This window comes from Astatotilapia calliptera, chromosome 17 (assembly GCF_964374335.1).
Source record: "Astatotilapia calliptera chromosome 17, fAstCal68.1, whole genome shotgun sequence".
Classification (NCBI taxonomy): domain Eukaryota; kingdom Metazoa; phylum Chordata; class Actinopteri; order Cichliformes; family Cichlidae; genus Astatotilapia; species Astatotilapia calliptera.
In genome coordinates, this window is record NC_137438.1 from 36,713,588 (window position 1) to 36,729,650 (window position 16,063).

General features: G+C 41.1%; 1 protein-coding gene across 2 annotated transcripts in view; it reads right to left on the bottom strand.

Moving 5' to 3' along the window:
* The window catches only part of LOC113009780 (copine-8), a 107,268-nt gene that overhangs the window by 13,739 nt on the left and 77,466 nt on the right, over positions 1-16,063 (bottom strand). For both annotated transcript variants that reach the window (XM_080291971.1, XM_026148311.2), the window contains exons 14-16: positions 4,194-4,240; positions 3,268-3,449; positions 246-373 (exon numbers count right to left, since the gene is read on the bottom strand). In XM_080291971.1, the coding sequence (XP_080148097.1) occupies positions 246-373; positions 3,268-3,449; positions 4,194-4,240 (357 nt within the window). The remainder of the gene's footprint in view (positions 1-245; positions 374-3,267; positions 3,450-4,193; positions 4,241-16,063) is intronic.

Here is a 16,063-nt window from a genome sequence, read left to right on the forward strand (position 1 = left end):
CTCTTCTTAGCTACATTACAAACATCTGCTTCAGAGAGCTCATTACAGAAAATCCAAGAACACACGTTGAGTGTCGGAGTGAAATGTACTCTCCGTTCTTTCACGCGTACTCAAATGATACGAAGTTCATTTTAAAGGAAATGATGACAATTACGACAGCGTAAAACAGCGTGCTCAGCGTACAGAAAAGCAAAAACCGAGAGATGTAAATCAGACACTTAAAATCACTGGTGTACGTGTGTTACCTGGCCACATGGTTGATAACAGGAGAGAAGTTAGTGGGGCCGTAAAGCTGAACCGACTTAAGACTCTGGTAGTAGGCTTCCATTACACCATCAATCCCTGCACAATATGGGTTCTGAGGGTTCCCGTTCTGCAGAGGAAAGAAGAAGAGGGGATTACCTTCCATGATTGATTTGAGATGCATTCAGCAGGGCCACAGGAAGAGGGAAAGCAAGTGAATCATTTATGTACTCTCTCACTGGATGTTTGGGGAAATCCCATCCGTTTGGCAACAACAACCATGCCACAAGTAATTAAAATCACCTTTCTTCCTCATTCTGATGCTCACTTTGAACTTCAACAGGCTGCTTATTAGGGATGGGTATCGTTTAGGTTTTATCCGATACCGGTGCCAAATCGGTACTTTTGAAACGGTGCCGGTGCTCAAACGGTGCTCAAACCGGTGCTTAAAGAATGGAGAACACAAAATTGGTCCAAAAACCTCTCATGTTCAGCTGTTTTTTTGTAAAAAGATAACAATGTTAGCCTTTTCTGCAGCTATGGGGCATATATGGTATCACTCTTGGCTGGAAGCAGTGCTTAAACAATGGAAAAAACACAAACTTTGTCCAAAAACCTCTCATGTTTAGCTGTTTTCCACTTTTTCTTTGGTCATTTTAGCCTTTTTGGCCAGGGTGAAGGGAGTATCTGCCATCAAACAAGAGGACAGCCGCATGTAGCTATGATGATGTTTGCTAGTTCACCTTACATGCATTAATGTAATAATGTGGTTAGCCTACTCAACGTAAATTACACAATAACAACATTAAGCTACTCACGCAGAGAAGAACGGCTGCTGCTGCCATCAAATACGGCGCATTTCTCGGCTTTTAAAAAAACGCTATGCGTCGCCAGGTGTTTCATCGGATTCTTGGTGTTACCTCCTTTGACAGTATCACAGTATCAGCTTAAAGCACTTGTTGCAGGCTGCTGAGTTTGCATATTTTGCTGTGAAGTACAGCCAGACTTTTAACCGCTTTGCCTTGGACATTTTTAATCTGTAGCTCTGCGCTAACAGAACGTACGTACCTGGCCCCGCCTACTATTCTCGGAAACGTAAAACGATTGGCTAAAAGTGTATCACAGCTTAGGAAAAAAAAGCACCGAAATAAAGCACCGAAATGTGCGCTGCTTTTCGGTCTGGTTACTACCGTTTATGTCAGAACACCGGTACCCATCCCTACTGCTTATCCGCATGAACAGGTGTACCTAACAAAGTGGCAGGTAAGTGTATCATCAGTCATGACAAGAGATGGGCAGTAACGCGTTACTTGCGTTACTGTAATCTGATTGCTTTTTTCAAGTAACGAGTAGAGTAAGGGATTACTACTGCAAAAAAGGTAATTAGATTACTGTTACTTTCCCGTAAGGACACTGCGTTACTAAACCGTGATTTTATTTGTGTGTCTTATGACAATGACGTACGAGCATGCGACGTCCGTGGCAGCAACATGTGTGTAGATAGACCAATAACGGATAATATGGAGAGTACGACCGTGCAGCGTTTGAAGCGTGGGCGTACTTACATCACTTTGAGTTTGATTCCATAAAAATTGACAAAAACATTAGCGTCTGTCGTACACTCTGCGTGGCAAGAAAACTTCTTTCTACAGCGAAAAATTAAACTTCAAATCTGAGCAAGCACCGAGCACGCTGCCACGGGAATGTGACATTCACAGAGAAACCCCTGGATCCCCCCACTGACATGACCACTGCGGCACAGCACAAACCTCCACCGGCTCCACTCCTGCTAAACAGGTGACAATAGATTTAAGAGCGACAGGACTCAGTGCAGCTGAATCTTGCATCTCTTTGAAAGAGCGTAAACACAAAACATTATTTTATTTTATAAGCTGGAATATGCAGAAAATAGGTTTAAATGTTAAACAAATTTCTTCACGTCAGAGACAGTTTCATATAATAAATTTTTGCTTGATGCATAAAGTTAAAAGATTACAAGTTTTTAAAAGAGACCTTTTTCTTTTGATTAAATTTTATATGACGGATTATGCATAAAAATAGAATTCGGCTGAAAGGTCTATTGCTTTACTCAGGTTGTGTATCATGTTTTTAAAAAGTAACTAAGTAAGAAAGTAACTAATTACTTTGAAAATAAGTAATCAGTAAAGTAACAGGATTACTTTCTTGGAGAAGTAATCAGTAATTGGTAACCAATTACTTTTTTCAAGTAACTTGACCAGCACTGGTCAGGACAGTTTATCCAGTTTATATCGAGGAACCTTTAAGACAGCAGGATTTACTCTGAGACTGCTGGTTGCAACAACTTTCATTGTCAACAACACCATATATACATGTTTGATATTGCTTTTGACATTTTGGCTGGTTGTATGAAAAACATTAGAACGGATGGTTCAAAGGTCACAGTAAATAAATGCAACCATCAAAGGCTAGAATGACCCTCGAGTTATTCAAATGTAAAGCATAACTCACAACTTTTCCGTGTGACTGGGAACATTTGAGACTCTCGTAAATGAAGACATTTTTTTGTGTTTTTGTTGACAGGAGCTGCATTAAATTCCACAATGTAAAAGAACTGACATTAAAACCTGAGCCTGTCAATTAGCTGGAAAACTCCTCAACTGCTGTGTTACAAATATGCAAATCTCCATAGTACCCGTCAAGCGTGTGAATACGTAACACACCACTAAGCAGCAAATGGACCCGGAGATTAAAGAGCATCCACGGTTGTTTACCAGTACAGTGTTGTCGACCACGTTAGAATAATGCAGGCAAGCCACGAATCTACCTTTCAGCTTTGTGAAGTGAAAACAGTTCAGTGTGAATACAAATGAATAGAATAAATTTAAAAGTGTTTATGTAATTGTTTTAGGGAAATAGTAATTTTCCTCTCGTTCCCTCTCTTGCGCTCTCCAACACTAATCATAGGTCACCTATTATAAATGACTCTCCATTGACTGCAAATGGCTGCTAATTGCAGGGTACAAGTCTCAGTCCTGTACTTACCAAAGCAAACTCATGGGACACCCGTCCATCGGGTGGCAGTTTGGCTCCAAAGCCAAGTGCAGGGAACATCTTATCACTGTCGTAGTCCTGAATTATCTCTCCGACTGCCTTCAGAGCCATGGCGTAGGCATTCAACTGGTAGGGGCTCATGTAGTGGAGTGAGGTGGGCTGGGCTGGGTTACCTGTTGTGGACAGAGACAGAATCTTCAAAATCACAAGTAAGTTAAGTCCAAATTCGGAGATTTCCTTCCAGCAAGCACATAAAACAGACCGGGCCATCATGGATTGTCAGAAGCTGCAGGAACCATGATCACTGCTAGAATAGCTGCCTGAAGTTGTAAATGTTGTTTTACCACTTCTTGATTTTTCGCACATCTTTGTCACAGAGAGCTCGTCCAAAAGTAACCATCCAATAAATCTCTAGTGGTTCATGATGTGTAAATTTGTAGAAAAACACTTGAGTCATGATAGCTTCAGCGATGGAGTTAAATTAGCTGCTAATTACCTTACAGCGGCGAGAATGTGTTGCTTATTTTTTTTGTTTTATCTATCCGTATGCGACTTTTTATATCGCTACGTGGGTTGTTTTTAATAAACTGCGGTGGCTATTGAGGGTTTTGAAATTGGCTGACAAGATCAAGCGCACCTCAGCCTCTAACACATTTATTACAACTACAGTTGAAGAGTTTTTATTTCATTTAATAGGACAGGCTGAACAGCCTCAATCGTCCACCTACTACTGAGCTCAAGGGTAGATTGATAACACAGCCCTTTAATCACGGCCATCATAGCACGTTACCGCCAGGTGTGATGGAGAGGGCTATTAGGAAACACTTGATTCTCCCATCTGCATATATTTGAATAAATGCTCTCCAGGCATTCAGGGCACTCTGTGTGTCTAAATGTGTGTTTATGAGAAGACTCACCATTGGAAGCTGTGAAGTCGATGGCCACGGTGAAGTTAATCTGGGTCCTTGTAAGACAAAAACACAGAGATAGAGATGGTTTAAAAACGTCTGACCAGATTATGGCACTGGATCACCAGAGCTCCCATAATTCAGAGGCTTCGAATTCCCTCATACTGGCACTCAAGCAAGTAGCTGTGATATTTCAGTGAACGGTCGGAAAGCTGCGGATGACCAAAAAACATTAGGATTCATGCTTTAGAGATCATGAATGTCGCTGGATTAGTCTTGCGAACAACTGGGAAGTTGTTATCTAAGAGAATGCGGAAGCAGTGAAGATGGAGGAAGACTGAACAAGACCAGGAAAAATAACACACCACGGCACCCGGGATGAGAAAGTGGCACATCTCGCTTCATCAAAACATTTTTAACTTGTGAACCTGCAGGAACAGGATGTGGTTAAGAGCTCTGTAGGCCCACTACAGGTTTTTTCAACAGCAATCCTCACCTCGCTGCCGCACACACAAACACAAAAGCCTCTTTGTCTACCTTACACACGTCTTAAACACCCAGCAGCTCATCATCTTTGGCGCTGCGCAGGGGGGTGCAGAAGAAGAGTGAGCGAGCGACGAAAAGTTCATGACACATTTAATGATCAGCCCACACGGCAGGGGGGCTCTGACATGTGTACAAACAAATTCTATTAGTGAAAAATTACCAAAGTTTTTCCACTTTGGGCTTAAAAACTACATGGAAAAGCAAGTTCGCTCTGATTTTTCTATGAAGGGAAAAAGATCAGTCGCTGCCAGTCAGCTTTTATTAATTAGACTGTGTAGGTGGAGCTGATTGAAATCATAGCGTCTTTGTGTGCTGTGATATATGTCGTTATACTTTCTAATGCTTAGTGTCACCCTGCTAGCACGAAAGATCGAAATGATGGTAAATCCGTCATTTGCTTACCTGCTTCATACTTCTTTGCTGTGAGCCTATTATGATGACTTTAACTCTGTTTTTCAAGAAGCATTCAACTTTTTAACGACTGTTTCTTACTGTATACATGAATCCCCAATATTAGCTTATCACAGATATATCAGTACAAAATGTACAAATTGTCTAACATAAAGATTTACAGAATGAAATCAATATTTGGAGCAATGTAGAAACTATGTAGTAAAATAGTCCAGCAAAGTAGCTGCAAATCACTTGTAGCTGAGTAGTATAACAAGATGAGGTGGTTTACTCAAGTGCCTTCACTGTATATTGATAACTAGTTTTTGACCTGTTATATTTATACTATATTTAACCAAAATTAGTAGCAATATCAAGGAAAAAGTGCCTTTTTTCTGATGCAAGTACAGGAGGGCCTTGCCTCCTAAAGGCAAAGCACCAGACCACCAGCTTAAATTATGTTTTCTCTCTTTACTGCTCACCTTATTTCACTCTGCGTCATAAAAATCTGACAGAGGAAGTCAAATTTTGTCCCAGTAAACAGGCAACCGGTAATAATAAATAACAAAAAGGGAATGGCAGAAAAGGAGGAATGCAATTCCCAGTTTAACACATCTCGGTGAAACATTAGTGCAAGAAAACAGCAATGCCATTGTTGCATCAGATGAGTCAGAACTATGATGTGCAATTTTAAAGCTGCCAAGAAAATAACAAACAAAAGCAGGGACAACATCAGAAGCTCCAAAATGGGGAATATTGGCTGAGTCCTTTTCAGAAGTGAGTTGCAATTGTTGAGTCACTCTCATTGATTAGCATTATCAAACCTCCACAGTTTGACTGGGAATATTTTGGGCTGCAAAATCTATAGTTAATAGCAGGATACGAATGACGTCAGAGTTTCTGAGATTTAAGCGGAAATTGTGCTTCATGCTCAGCATCTATTAACCAGACACAAATCCGAGCAAGACTACGGTTTAACTGGCTTTTGATGATATTTCTGGATTGCAGTCTAAAGGTATAAATCTAAATGTGAAGACATGAAGGTTGTTAGGCAACATGCTGGTTTCCATGGTATATTTCTTGGTCTAGACTTACATTCTGTCTGTCTGTCAGTCGACACATAAATAGTTTTAAACACACACACTTCATTAATAGTCCCTTTTTCTTTATGCCAAAAATCAGCAAACAGCAACTGCAATAAATAAATGATATAACTAGTAGAATATTTCCAACTGCAGTTATCAGCCATTTTTGCACTGAAGGCAAGCAAATGGAGATGTGCAGCAGAGCACTGCTGCAGAACAGGTTGAAAAACAAGATTTTCTGGCAGTCGTGATAAGGGATTTTCACAGGCAGTGGTCTTCACCACAACATCACATCTCTGAGTTTCAGTACAGGGAGAAGAGCTGTGAGCTTAGCCTGTCTTATAAACTAAACCTTATCATTCACACTTCCCTGAACCTTTTCAAGGCTGTTAGCAGCTTTATCAAGTCATTATTTATTTATTTTTATTGGGCAGTCTACATGCCCACCTCTTGTCAGATTCCCCCAAAACTTCAGCAGACGTCTTACTTTTGGGTTTACTTGCTAAAGCATGACTCTAAATAACTGAAAACAGAACAAAGATCCCCTATTATATTCAGGGATAGTGCTTTGTTGTTGTTGTTTTTGTCTCAGTCAATGCATTATTTAATATTAATGACATGTACACAGCTACGCACAGCAGATGGACAGTACAGTATGAACAAATACACCTGACAAACATCTGGGAATATTCATTCAGCAGTATTGGCACAGCAGTGGGTTGTGGGTCTTACCCATCCACAGTAGAAAAAAATATAAAAATAAGATACAATGTATTGTTTTAAAATAAAGGAATTTTCCATATTCAAGTCTTAAGCATGTTTTTTTTGTAGTGACTGAAAATTACAAAAACATTTTCTGTTTTTTCAATGTATAGTTTTGTTTAATTTTTAATGTAACAGGTCAAATCACTAAAACCCTTTGTTTATCATCCTGTGACAACATGTAGCAAACTTTCGAGGACCCCAACAATGTGTTTCTCGCAACGGTTTCTTCTTTCGACACGATGTTCTGTTAGAGTTCAACAAGTAATAACTACGGCTATAAGATATGTAGTATGTCAGCAGCATTCGGGGTAAAGGAGGAATGCCTCTTGTACTGTATATATACAACATTATACAGTACATAACACACACACCAACTCCAAACAATAATAATTTAGAACCTTTAAGGGCGAAAACACAGTCCTGCCAAGGGTGTCAAACTATGTCCTTGATCCACTCATGGTAGCAACACGGCAGGAAATACAGGAGTGTGGTTGCAAAGGCTGAGATGGATTTAGAAGTCTGACACTAGCAAACAAAAGTGAAACAATACTGAGATGTACGCAGTAATGCACGCTTACTCATTGCAGATTCAGCACAGACTGCAGCCAGCAGCTCTGCAAACCACGCTTAAATTCTGGCAGCTACGAGGCTAAAAGCCACCAACGCTCATTAGCGTTTCTTTTTAAAACCCAGAAAAACTTACAAAGTTGAGGAAAGTCATACAGTTACTGGAACTTTTTTTATCTAAAAGTGAGAATGTTCCAACATTTTAAAAAAATGTCCACAGAAAGACTACTTTCCTGTAATACCCAAATGCCAGTGGGAACCATGTATGCATGAGTGCACTGAGTGGCCTAAAAACAGCATCAGAGGTTGTGTGATGTGACTTCTCCTGATGATATGCAAACAGATGTTGCTGGTTGGACAGTATCCATCTGGCTAGAGGAGAGGAAAAGAGGTAAAGCGAGTGAGACGAGAACAGAGATAAACAACCCATACTTGCATTAAATCTGTTAAATTAGCCAAACACAGCTATTGGCAAGCACATTGGACTTGTTCATCTGCAAGGTGCATCGCCCAAAAGTCAAATGTTGGCATCCCTTTCAAGGGTTTTTAATACCAATCTTTGTCTTGATGTCTGCTCCTCTACCTAATGATAACCTCTCAAGCAGAGCCCCCTCCTGCTTCTATTCTGGTTTCAATGCGCAACTCACAAACCAAAACAAGGGGAAACAATATCTGTCACTATGAGTGACAGGGCTGCTTTCAAAGACACAACTCAAAATGAAAGATACAGCCAACAATTCATCATTTTATCTTTGCGGTCACAAAGAGAGGCCTCTTTGTTGAAATTCATGGGTGGCACTAATGCTTTATCAAAAGGATGAGGGAAAGACTGAGAGCAGCAGTGCTCTGGAGTGAGTTGAAGCTTTCCCTCCCCAAAAAGAAAATCAGTCATTTATGCTAATGTTGCCAGCAGATCAAGTTCCTAATTAGGTCCAAATGAACAATTAGCTGATTGGGATGAAGCTGCAAAAAAAGAGCTATCAATCAGAAGATGAGAGCAGTGGGAAGAGAGACGGAGGGAGGACTGAGGCGAGATACGGGAAAACCAGATGAAGAAATTCCTTTGTAGCCAGTCGATCCAGCCCGAGACACAGAAAGGATTTCTAGGAAATGTGTGAGAAACTAAATAGCTGTGTGTCCTGCGCTTGCACACATGGGTGTGTTTACATTTTTATGTTTGAGTGTGCATGCTTGAGTGTGTGTCTGTCCACAAAGACCTGGTCTGCCCATTATGCAACTGGAGTAAGTGCAACTGGACCATTACAGTCCATTTAGGTTTCAAACAGTGAGACAGCACTTGGCACTTAATTTAGTCACACAAGCGTGTAAGAGCATCCAGCTCACGCTCCCAAAGCACTGCCAAGTTTCAAAGTGCTCTCTGACTTGCGGTGCTGCTGGGAACACGGTCTTGTTTGTAGGGAGACTTGATGATGCGATTTCTCCATTAGCAGTTTAGCGACAGAGCAAGTAAACATGCGGTATGTGCGTCTAATATGGATCTTGTCCGCCCAGCATTCAAATATGACTAAACTGTCTCCCGTTACACAAATATGAGAAATACAGGGATTATACTTACTACTTCTGAATAATAATTTCCACATGTGACTGTAACCAGAACTCAGTTGTACATATAGATTGTACAGAAGAATTCACTGGCTAAGTGTTGTGGGCACAAACAGTCTTCAAATGCATTAAAAAGCTCAATTCCACGTGCTGGCTTCTATCAAGGGTTTGGAATTGTACCAATTCTATCACTTCAGCAAGGTCATGTTGTTGAAGCACTTTATATTATAAGGTAAAAATCAGACAATAATATGCTCCCTATGAGCAAGCCCTTGCAACAGCAGGAAGGAAAAAACAATAAAAAACATGGTAGTCTGGTGCATTTTAACACTAAGAGACCTTTGGCTTGTGCTGCGATCGGTTGACAATAACCAAAGGTTAAATGCAGAGTGGTGTCTGTTGATGCCAATGCAGTTTAGATGTCTTCTGGGGTGGAGAATGCATATGTATGAACCAAAAAAGCCACAAGCTTTCTTAAAGCAATTAAACTGTACTTTTAAATTTAATGCATACACCAATAAACTCAGCTGCCTCTCAGACAGACAGACTGGAAATCCACTGCTTTGCACTGCAGCTGGCACTCTTTCTTCTGCTCTGCTTGGTACATGAATTACTGCATGGAGCAGGTTCTGGGTAGTGTGACCCCCAAAAGCTTGCGGTGGATCTCTGGAGCAGAAGACAGTGCCAGCTGCACAGCTGCAGTCCAAGATGTGAAGAGTTGAAGTCCCTCTGGCTGCGGGACAAGATCGTCTCTGCATTAGCACCTCAATAAAACCAAGGACAATAGATCTATTTTCAGATCCAAGCCAGCCGGTGTGGAAACAGGTTATTGTAAGGGGTGGAGCCACCTGGTTAGCAGCAACTGAACTTTCAAAATAAGAGTGTGAGGATCAGAGGCAAGAGGATTCTCTTTAATGCAGAGAAAAAAAATAAACAATATCGAGAAAGACTTGTCAAATATAATGAGGCATCTGTTAGAATCTGTTTGTTAATGCATCACAATTTGTGTGAAAACTAATTGTGCAAATAATATTCCACAAACTGCCAAAAACAAATGTCTAAACTGGTCAGATTTTGCAGCATTCAGTCAGTATAGCGTATTATAGCCAGCTAATTAAAAAGTTAATGAATAAACATTATAATGAAAAAAAGAAACAACTAATTTTACTGCAAAAACAGGAGTTAGCAAAATCCCCCTGGGTAGTCCCGGATGGAGGGAAAGGATCCATGACAGGACCCTTTTTCCATGGCAAAGAAGTTTCAGCTCGTATGATAACAAAGCTACCTAGCACACACTGAACTTGGGGAAATGATGCAAACAAGAGCATGTAAAAATAAAAAAGAAGGTGAATCTAGAAAAGAGAAGAAGGAAGTTTGGGATAAAGACTAGCAGCCCATTCACAAGGAAAGGGAGAAATGAAAGCCTGATTGGCTAGAGGCTGTCAGAGAGCGTATGGGATACATGAGAGCTTGTGATTGGCTATACATTGCCAAAAGCCAGAAAATAAAAAGGAAATAAGGTGCTATGATTGGCTCAGTGCCTTAACAGGCTAGACGGAGAGGTATGAGAGCATGCAACTGGGGAAATGTGAAGGCCTAAAATTGGACGTGGAGAGCTTTGAAAGACTGAGATTGACTAAAAGATTATTGAAAGTCAAAAACAGGGAAACGAGAGTCTGTGATTTGCTCAGGGCCATTGAAGACTAGATGGTGAAATCTGAGAGATGCGAAGATCTGACATTGGAGAGTGAGAGGTACGAGAGACTTGGTATAGGAAGTTATTAGAGCCTGAGATTGGCTAGAAGCTAAGAGCACCTCAGGGTCCTTAAGGCTTGAGGTACAGAGAGGATGACATCAGAATTAAGTCTGATATGTAAAGCATGAGAATCAAATGACCATGGCCCAGTGGCTAAGAGAGGAGGATGAAAAAGAGAGGTCTGAATAATGCCGAGGGATTAGACGGCACATGAGCGGTCCAATTCTGAATAAATTTAGACACAGAGGGATTGACGTAAAACTGAGAGGAGGCAGAGTCTAAAATGTATCCAACTTCAGAACGTTTAACAAGAAAACATGAAAAGAAAAAGGAAGAGCACTTACTTAAGGCTCTTTTGGCTTTGGCATGAATCAGAAATTAACAGCAGAATTGGGTAAAATCAGATGTGGAAATGCCAAACTGAGGACTGAAACAAGAAGCACTCAGAGAGCACAAACCACCCCCAGCTCACTCTTGTTATTCCTAAGGGAATATCACTACATTTTCTAAAAATCCCTTTTCTTTCTTTGTGCTTTTTAAATGTAGTTTTGTAGTGCAGTAAAAACAAGTAGACTTTTGTTGTTTGCACATAAATAAATAAATCTAAACCTGCCATCATGTAATATCTTGCAGACTGCAGAAGACTAAAAGAAACCAGACCTGAAAATAGAGAGGTGGCTAACGGGAATGGACTGGCACAACAAAACAAGGATTCTGCACTTGGCTGAGATGTGTGTTAGTATGCACTGTGACTGGCTAATTTTATTATCTTGATGGCATTTTATGTGTTATTATTATAAGAGAAGCTTATTAGAGTAAAAGAATGATGTGCCTCTAATCGGGGCTATTGATGCTCCGAAGAAACAGATCAAAAATCAACTCGGGCCAGTTGAGTTTCAATTTATCGGCTTTTCCCAGAAGCTGCGTCTCTCATTCTGTAAATTGTGACAGACAAAAACCTCTCTAATAATGCCAACACAAAAAAATCCCTTAAGACTAAAATGGCTAAAAGTCCATTTTATTTACAAGAACATTTTGATTCTTTCTTTCCCCACACAGCTTGGTTTCCTGTCTGCGAATGGGCCCGGGGGGAACTCTCAGGCAACAAGGCATACAAAACAAGCCGTAATTCAAATGAAAGCAAAAGCTACCGTTTAATAACTGTGAATATGTTTGTTGTAGAAACTAAGAAATTGACACTGACAGCTATTTCATTGTGAAGTTTAAATGGGGGGAGCTGCTAGAGGGGTTGAAGACAAAAAAAATGTGAAAAGCAGGCACCACAGAGGATCTGAATGGCCAAATGTTTATGGTTGGGATTATTTCATTAGAAGGTCATCCAATCACAATACAATCAGAGAGGATTCATACCAGTCAAACATGTATTCATGCAGCATAACAATGAACTTAAACATGCATCCAGTCTTAAAGTAGTCTCGCGACGAGAACAAAAATGAGGTCTTGCAACATTCCAGTATTTTCCCAAGTTAGTAGTAAAAGAAGACTTTTTAGCAGATAAATACCCAACCACCACCACCACCACCAGCTAGTCCGTCTGCTATTTACTGCAGCACCAGACAGGCAGCTTCCCAGATGAATGTGCCTGATCCCATCTGCCGGTGGATCACTGACTTCCTGACGGACAGGAAGCAGCATGTGAGGCTGGGAAAGAATGTCTCGGACTCCCGGACCATCAGCACCGGCTCCCCTCAGGGCTGTGTTCTTTCTCCCCTGCTCTTCTCCCTGTATACTAACTGCTGCACCTCCACCCACCAGTCTGTCAAGCTAATCAAGTTCGCAGATGACACCACCGTTATTGGACTCATCTCGGACGGGGATGAGTCTGCCTACAGGAGGGAGGTTGAACGTCTGGTGTCCTGGTGCAGCCACAACAACCTGGTGCTGAATGCCCAGAAGACAGTGGAGATTATTGTGGACTTCAGGAAGCACACAGCCCCACTCCCCCCCATCATCCTGACTGACACCCCCATCACCTCTGTGGACTCATTCCGCTTCCTGGGTACCACCATCACCCAGGACCTGAAGTGGGAGCCCACCATCACCTCCGTCATTAAGAAAGCCCAGCAGAGGATGTACTTCCCGAAGCAGCTGAAGAAATTCAACCTGCCAACACGGACGATGATGCAATTCTACACTGCAATCATCGAGTCCATCCTCACCTCCTCCATCACCGTGTGGTACGCTGGAGCCACTATCAGGGACAAACAGAGACTGCAGCGTGTTGTGCGCTCTGCTGAGAAGGTGATTGGCTGCAGACTCCCATCTCTGCAGGACCTGTACACCTCCAGGACACTGGGGCGTGCAGCTCGGATCTCAGCTGACCCTTCTCACCCTGGACACAGTCTGTTTGACCTGCTCCCCTCAGGCAGGAGGCTCCGGTCCATTCGCACCAGAACCTCTCGCCATAAGAACAGTTTCTTCCCCTCTGCTGTTGGACACATGAACAATAACCGTATGACTGTTCCCACCACTAACACATGACCCTACGCTGTGTTCACTGCATCATTCCATGTTTGGCACTGATCACCACCTGCACTCATGTATATATCATGTATATATCTATCTATCTACTTAGCACTTTTAATTCTTATTCTCATTTTTATTTTCATGTCTATTTAAGCTTAATTTATAACAGTATGTTTGCACTGAAGCACCGCAGCAATTTCCTAATGTTGTAAACCCGCTCAACATTTGGCAATAAACCCCATTCTGATTCTGATTCTGATTCAGTGAGTTCAGTGTTACTTTAACTGATGGCGTGAGAATAGTGAGAGTGAACTAAAGCAGCTAAGTTTTATTGTCAGAAAACAAAAACAAATCGATAAAGGAGGGAATGAAAAATACAGTGATGATGCTTTTAAATATGCAACTGTAGAAATGTCATCTATTGTTACCCTTGAGTGTGGCTGCTTTAAAGTAAGCTAAATGTGTCCCTTAGGGAAAACGTTTCTCTTTGGACATTGGCTGCTTTTTTGTGCTAATTGTCCATCTAGTCTTTGTGCCTGACCATTTTTTCCCCTTTGTTAAGTCGCTTTACACTTATGAATCGCTCAGTAGTAGCTCAAGGCACAAACCAGTGTTTTGTCCACTAATTTACAATTAGTTTGGAGTCGTAGCAAAGAACCCATTTTAAATTCAAAAAGTTTTAAGAAACTGGACAAGGAAGACGTGACAGTTCTAAAAAAAAAAAAAAACTACATACAACAGATGGTTAATATCTTAAATTTATGCCCTTAAGAAATAGGAAAGAAATCCACCAAGTCAACTGATCCATCTACTGTTCACCGAGGCCTCATTGGCAATGATCTCGGTGGAAGAGTAACTGTCAGGAAGCATTTTTTGGGAAAGAAAACAAGTAAGCCATCAGACAGTCATCTGGTAAACATAGTGAAGGCTATGTCAAGGTTTGGGGATTTTACGAGGATTGATGGAATTATAAACAGGAAAGTACCATCAGATTTTGATCCACCATACAATACCATCTTGGAAGCTTCTGATTGGAAACAACTTCATTTTTCAGCATCACAATGATCCCAAACACACTACCAATGCAATCAAAGCATACCTGGATAGAAGAACACACAGTGGAACACTATCAGTCATGGACTGGCCTCCCCAGAGCCCAGACCGCAACATTGTTGAAGCAGTGTGGGATCACGTTGACAGAGAACAGAACAAAGTAGCCAGTTTTCCTGTACTTCAAGCATCCAAGGAGCTGAAGACCAAGCTCCTGGCTTTTATTGTGATAGCAATGTCCCCCAAAACAATAGTAAACTTCCTTTATATTCAGTATTTGGCCCATACAGATTACATTACCCTACGTTTGCTTCTCTCCCACTCCCTTATGCTCACATGTACTATATTTTAATACACTTGAGTTCCCAATAAAAGTGCTCTCATTTCCATATTTTTCTGTTTCTGCTGTCAGATGAAATGACCATGAAGCAGTGACACAAACACAGCCATTAGGACTAATATAAGCCAGCTGTCACTTTGAAGCCCTTTTTCAACCCTTTTTGCTACTCTGCTCAGCTAAAATACTAATGTTATAACAGCGATGACGTCTGAGAAAGATATCACCATTCACTAAGTTTAGGCAAATGCCTCTGCTGTGATTTCAGCTATATTTATATGTAAAATGATCCTTCTACAAATGGTAGGGACAAAATGTCTTAAGCTTTCTGTTAGCAGCTGACGGCTCGTGGAGGGCAAAAGAGGCAGAAAAGAGGTGCTGCAGTAAAAGTTTTACATTTTTGAACATTAAAGTCTAATTGGGCTACTTTAACCTCCTAGGACCTGCCGTCTACATATGTGGACATCACATTTTGGGTTATTTAGACCAAAATACTCAATTTTGCTCTACATGGGCCTGATATCCACTTATGAGGACATTATACTGCTACTGTTCTTTCAAAATTTTAAATGAATATCCTCATATGTGGCTCTCATTTTTCCTAAAAACAAAAATAAGGTAAAAAAAAAAAATCTGGTAATTCTTTGTTTTTACATTCATCGGGCCCCAATATGCCCAAATATCAAAGAGAAATTAAAAATGCATGTCGTGGAAGAGTTTGGGTCGTAGGAGGTTAAACTTTGATTAAAGATTTCTGAAGTTTTAATGAGAATGAAGATTTTAATGTAATCAGGGTTTTTGGGGAGTTGCTACTAGTTGTACTGTAGTTGAAAAATTACATTTTAGTTTTGTGCAGAAGAGAAAAAATCTATTTGTGTCCCCTCCTGAATTCCAAAGGCAGCAGGAAAAGAGGAATACTCGCAACTTTGCAGACACACACACACACCTTTCTCCACGTTGACAGTGAATCTAATGTCTGTGTCTAATGTCCTCTTGTCTGTGAGTCTAATGAAAGCAGAGTGTGTGGGCGAGCATTTCCACCACGCCTGGGTGCACGCGGTCAACCCTCCTGAGCAACATACATACACAAGCACATGCACAGAGACACACAAACGAGCACACACGATGGCACGAGGCTCGGGCAAGTGCCAAAACACAATACAAGATTACACACAAGGACAGTCTCTCCCTCTCCACCTTTCACTTTCTTCCTCTCACATGCAAATGCACTTTTTTTCCATCTGATTCACTCACACTGAGGGATCATTATCTTTGGCACATTGCAGACACTGAGCAGTGATGGGGCCGTTATCCAAGCAGCGACGAGCACACC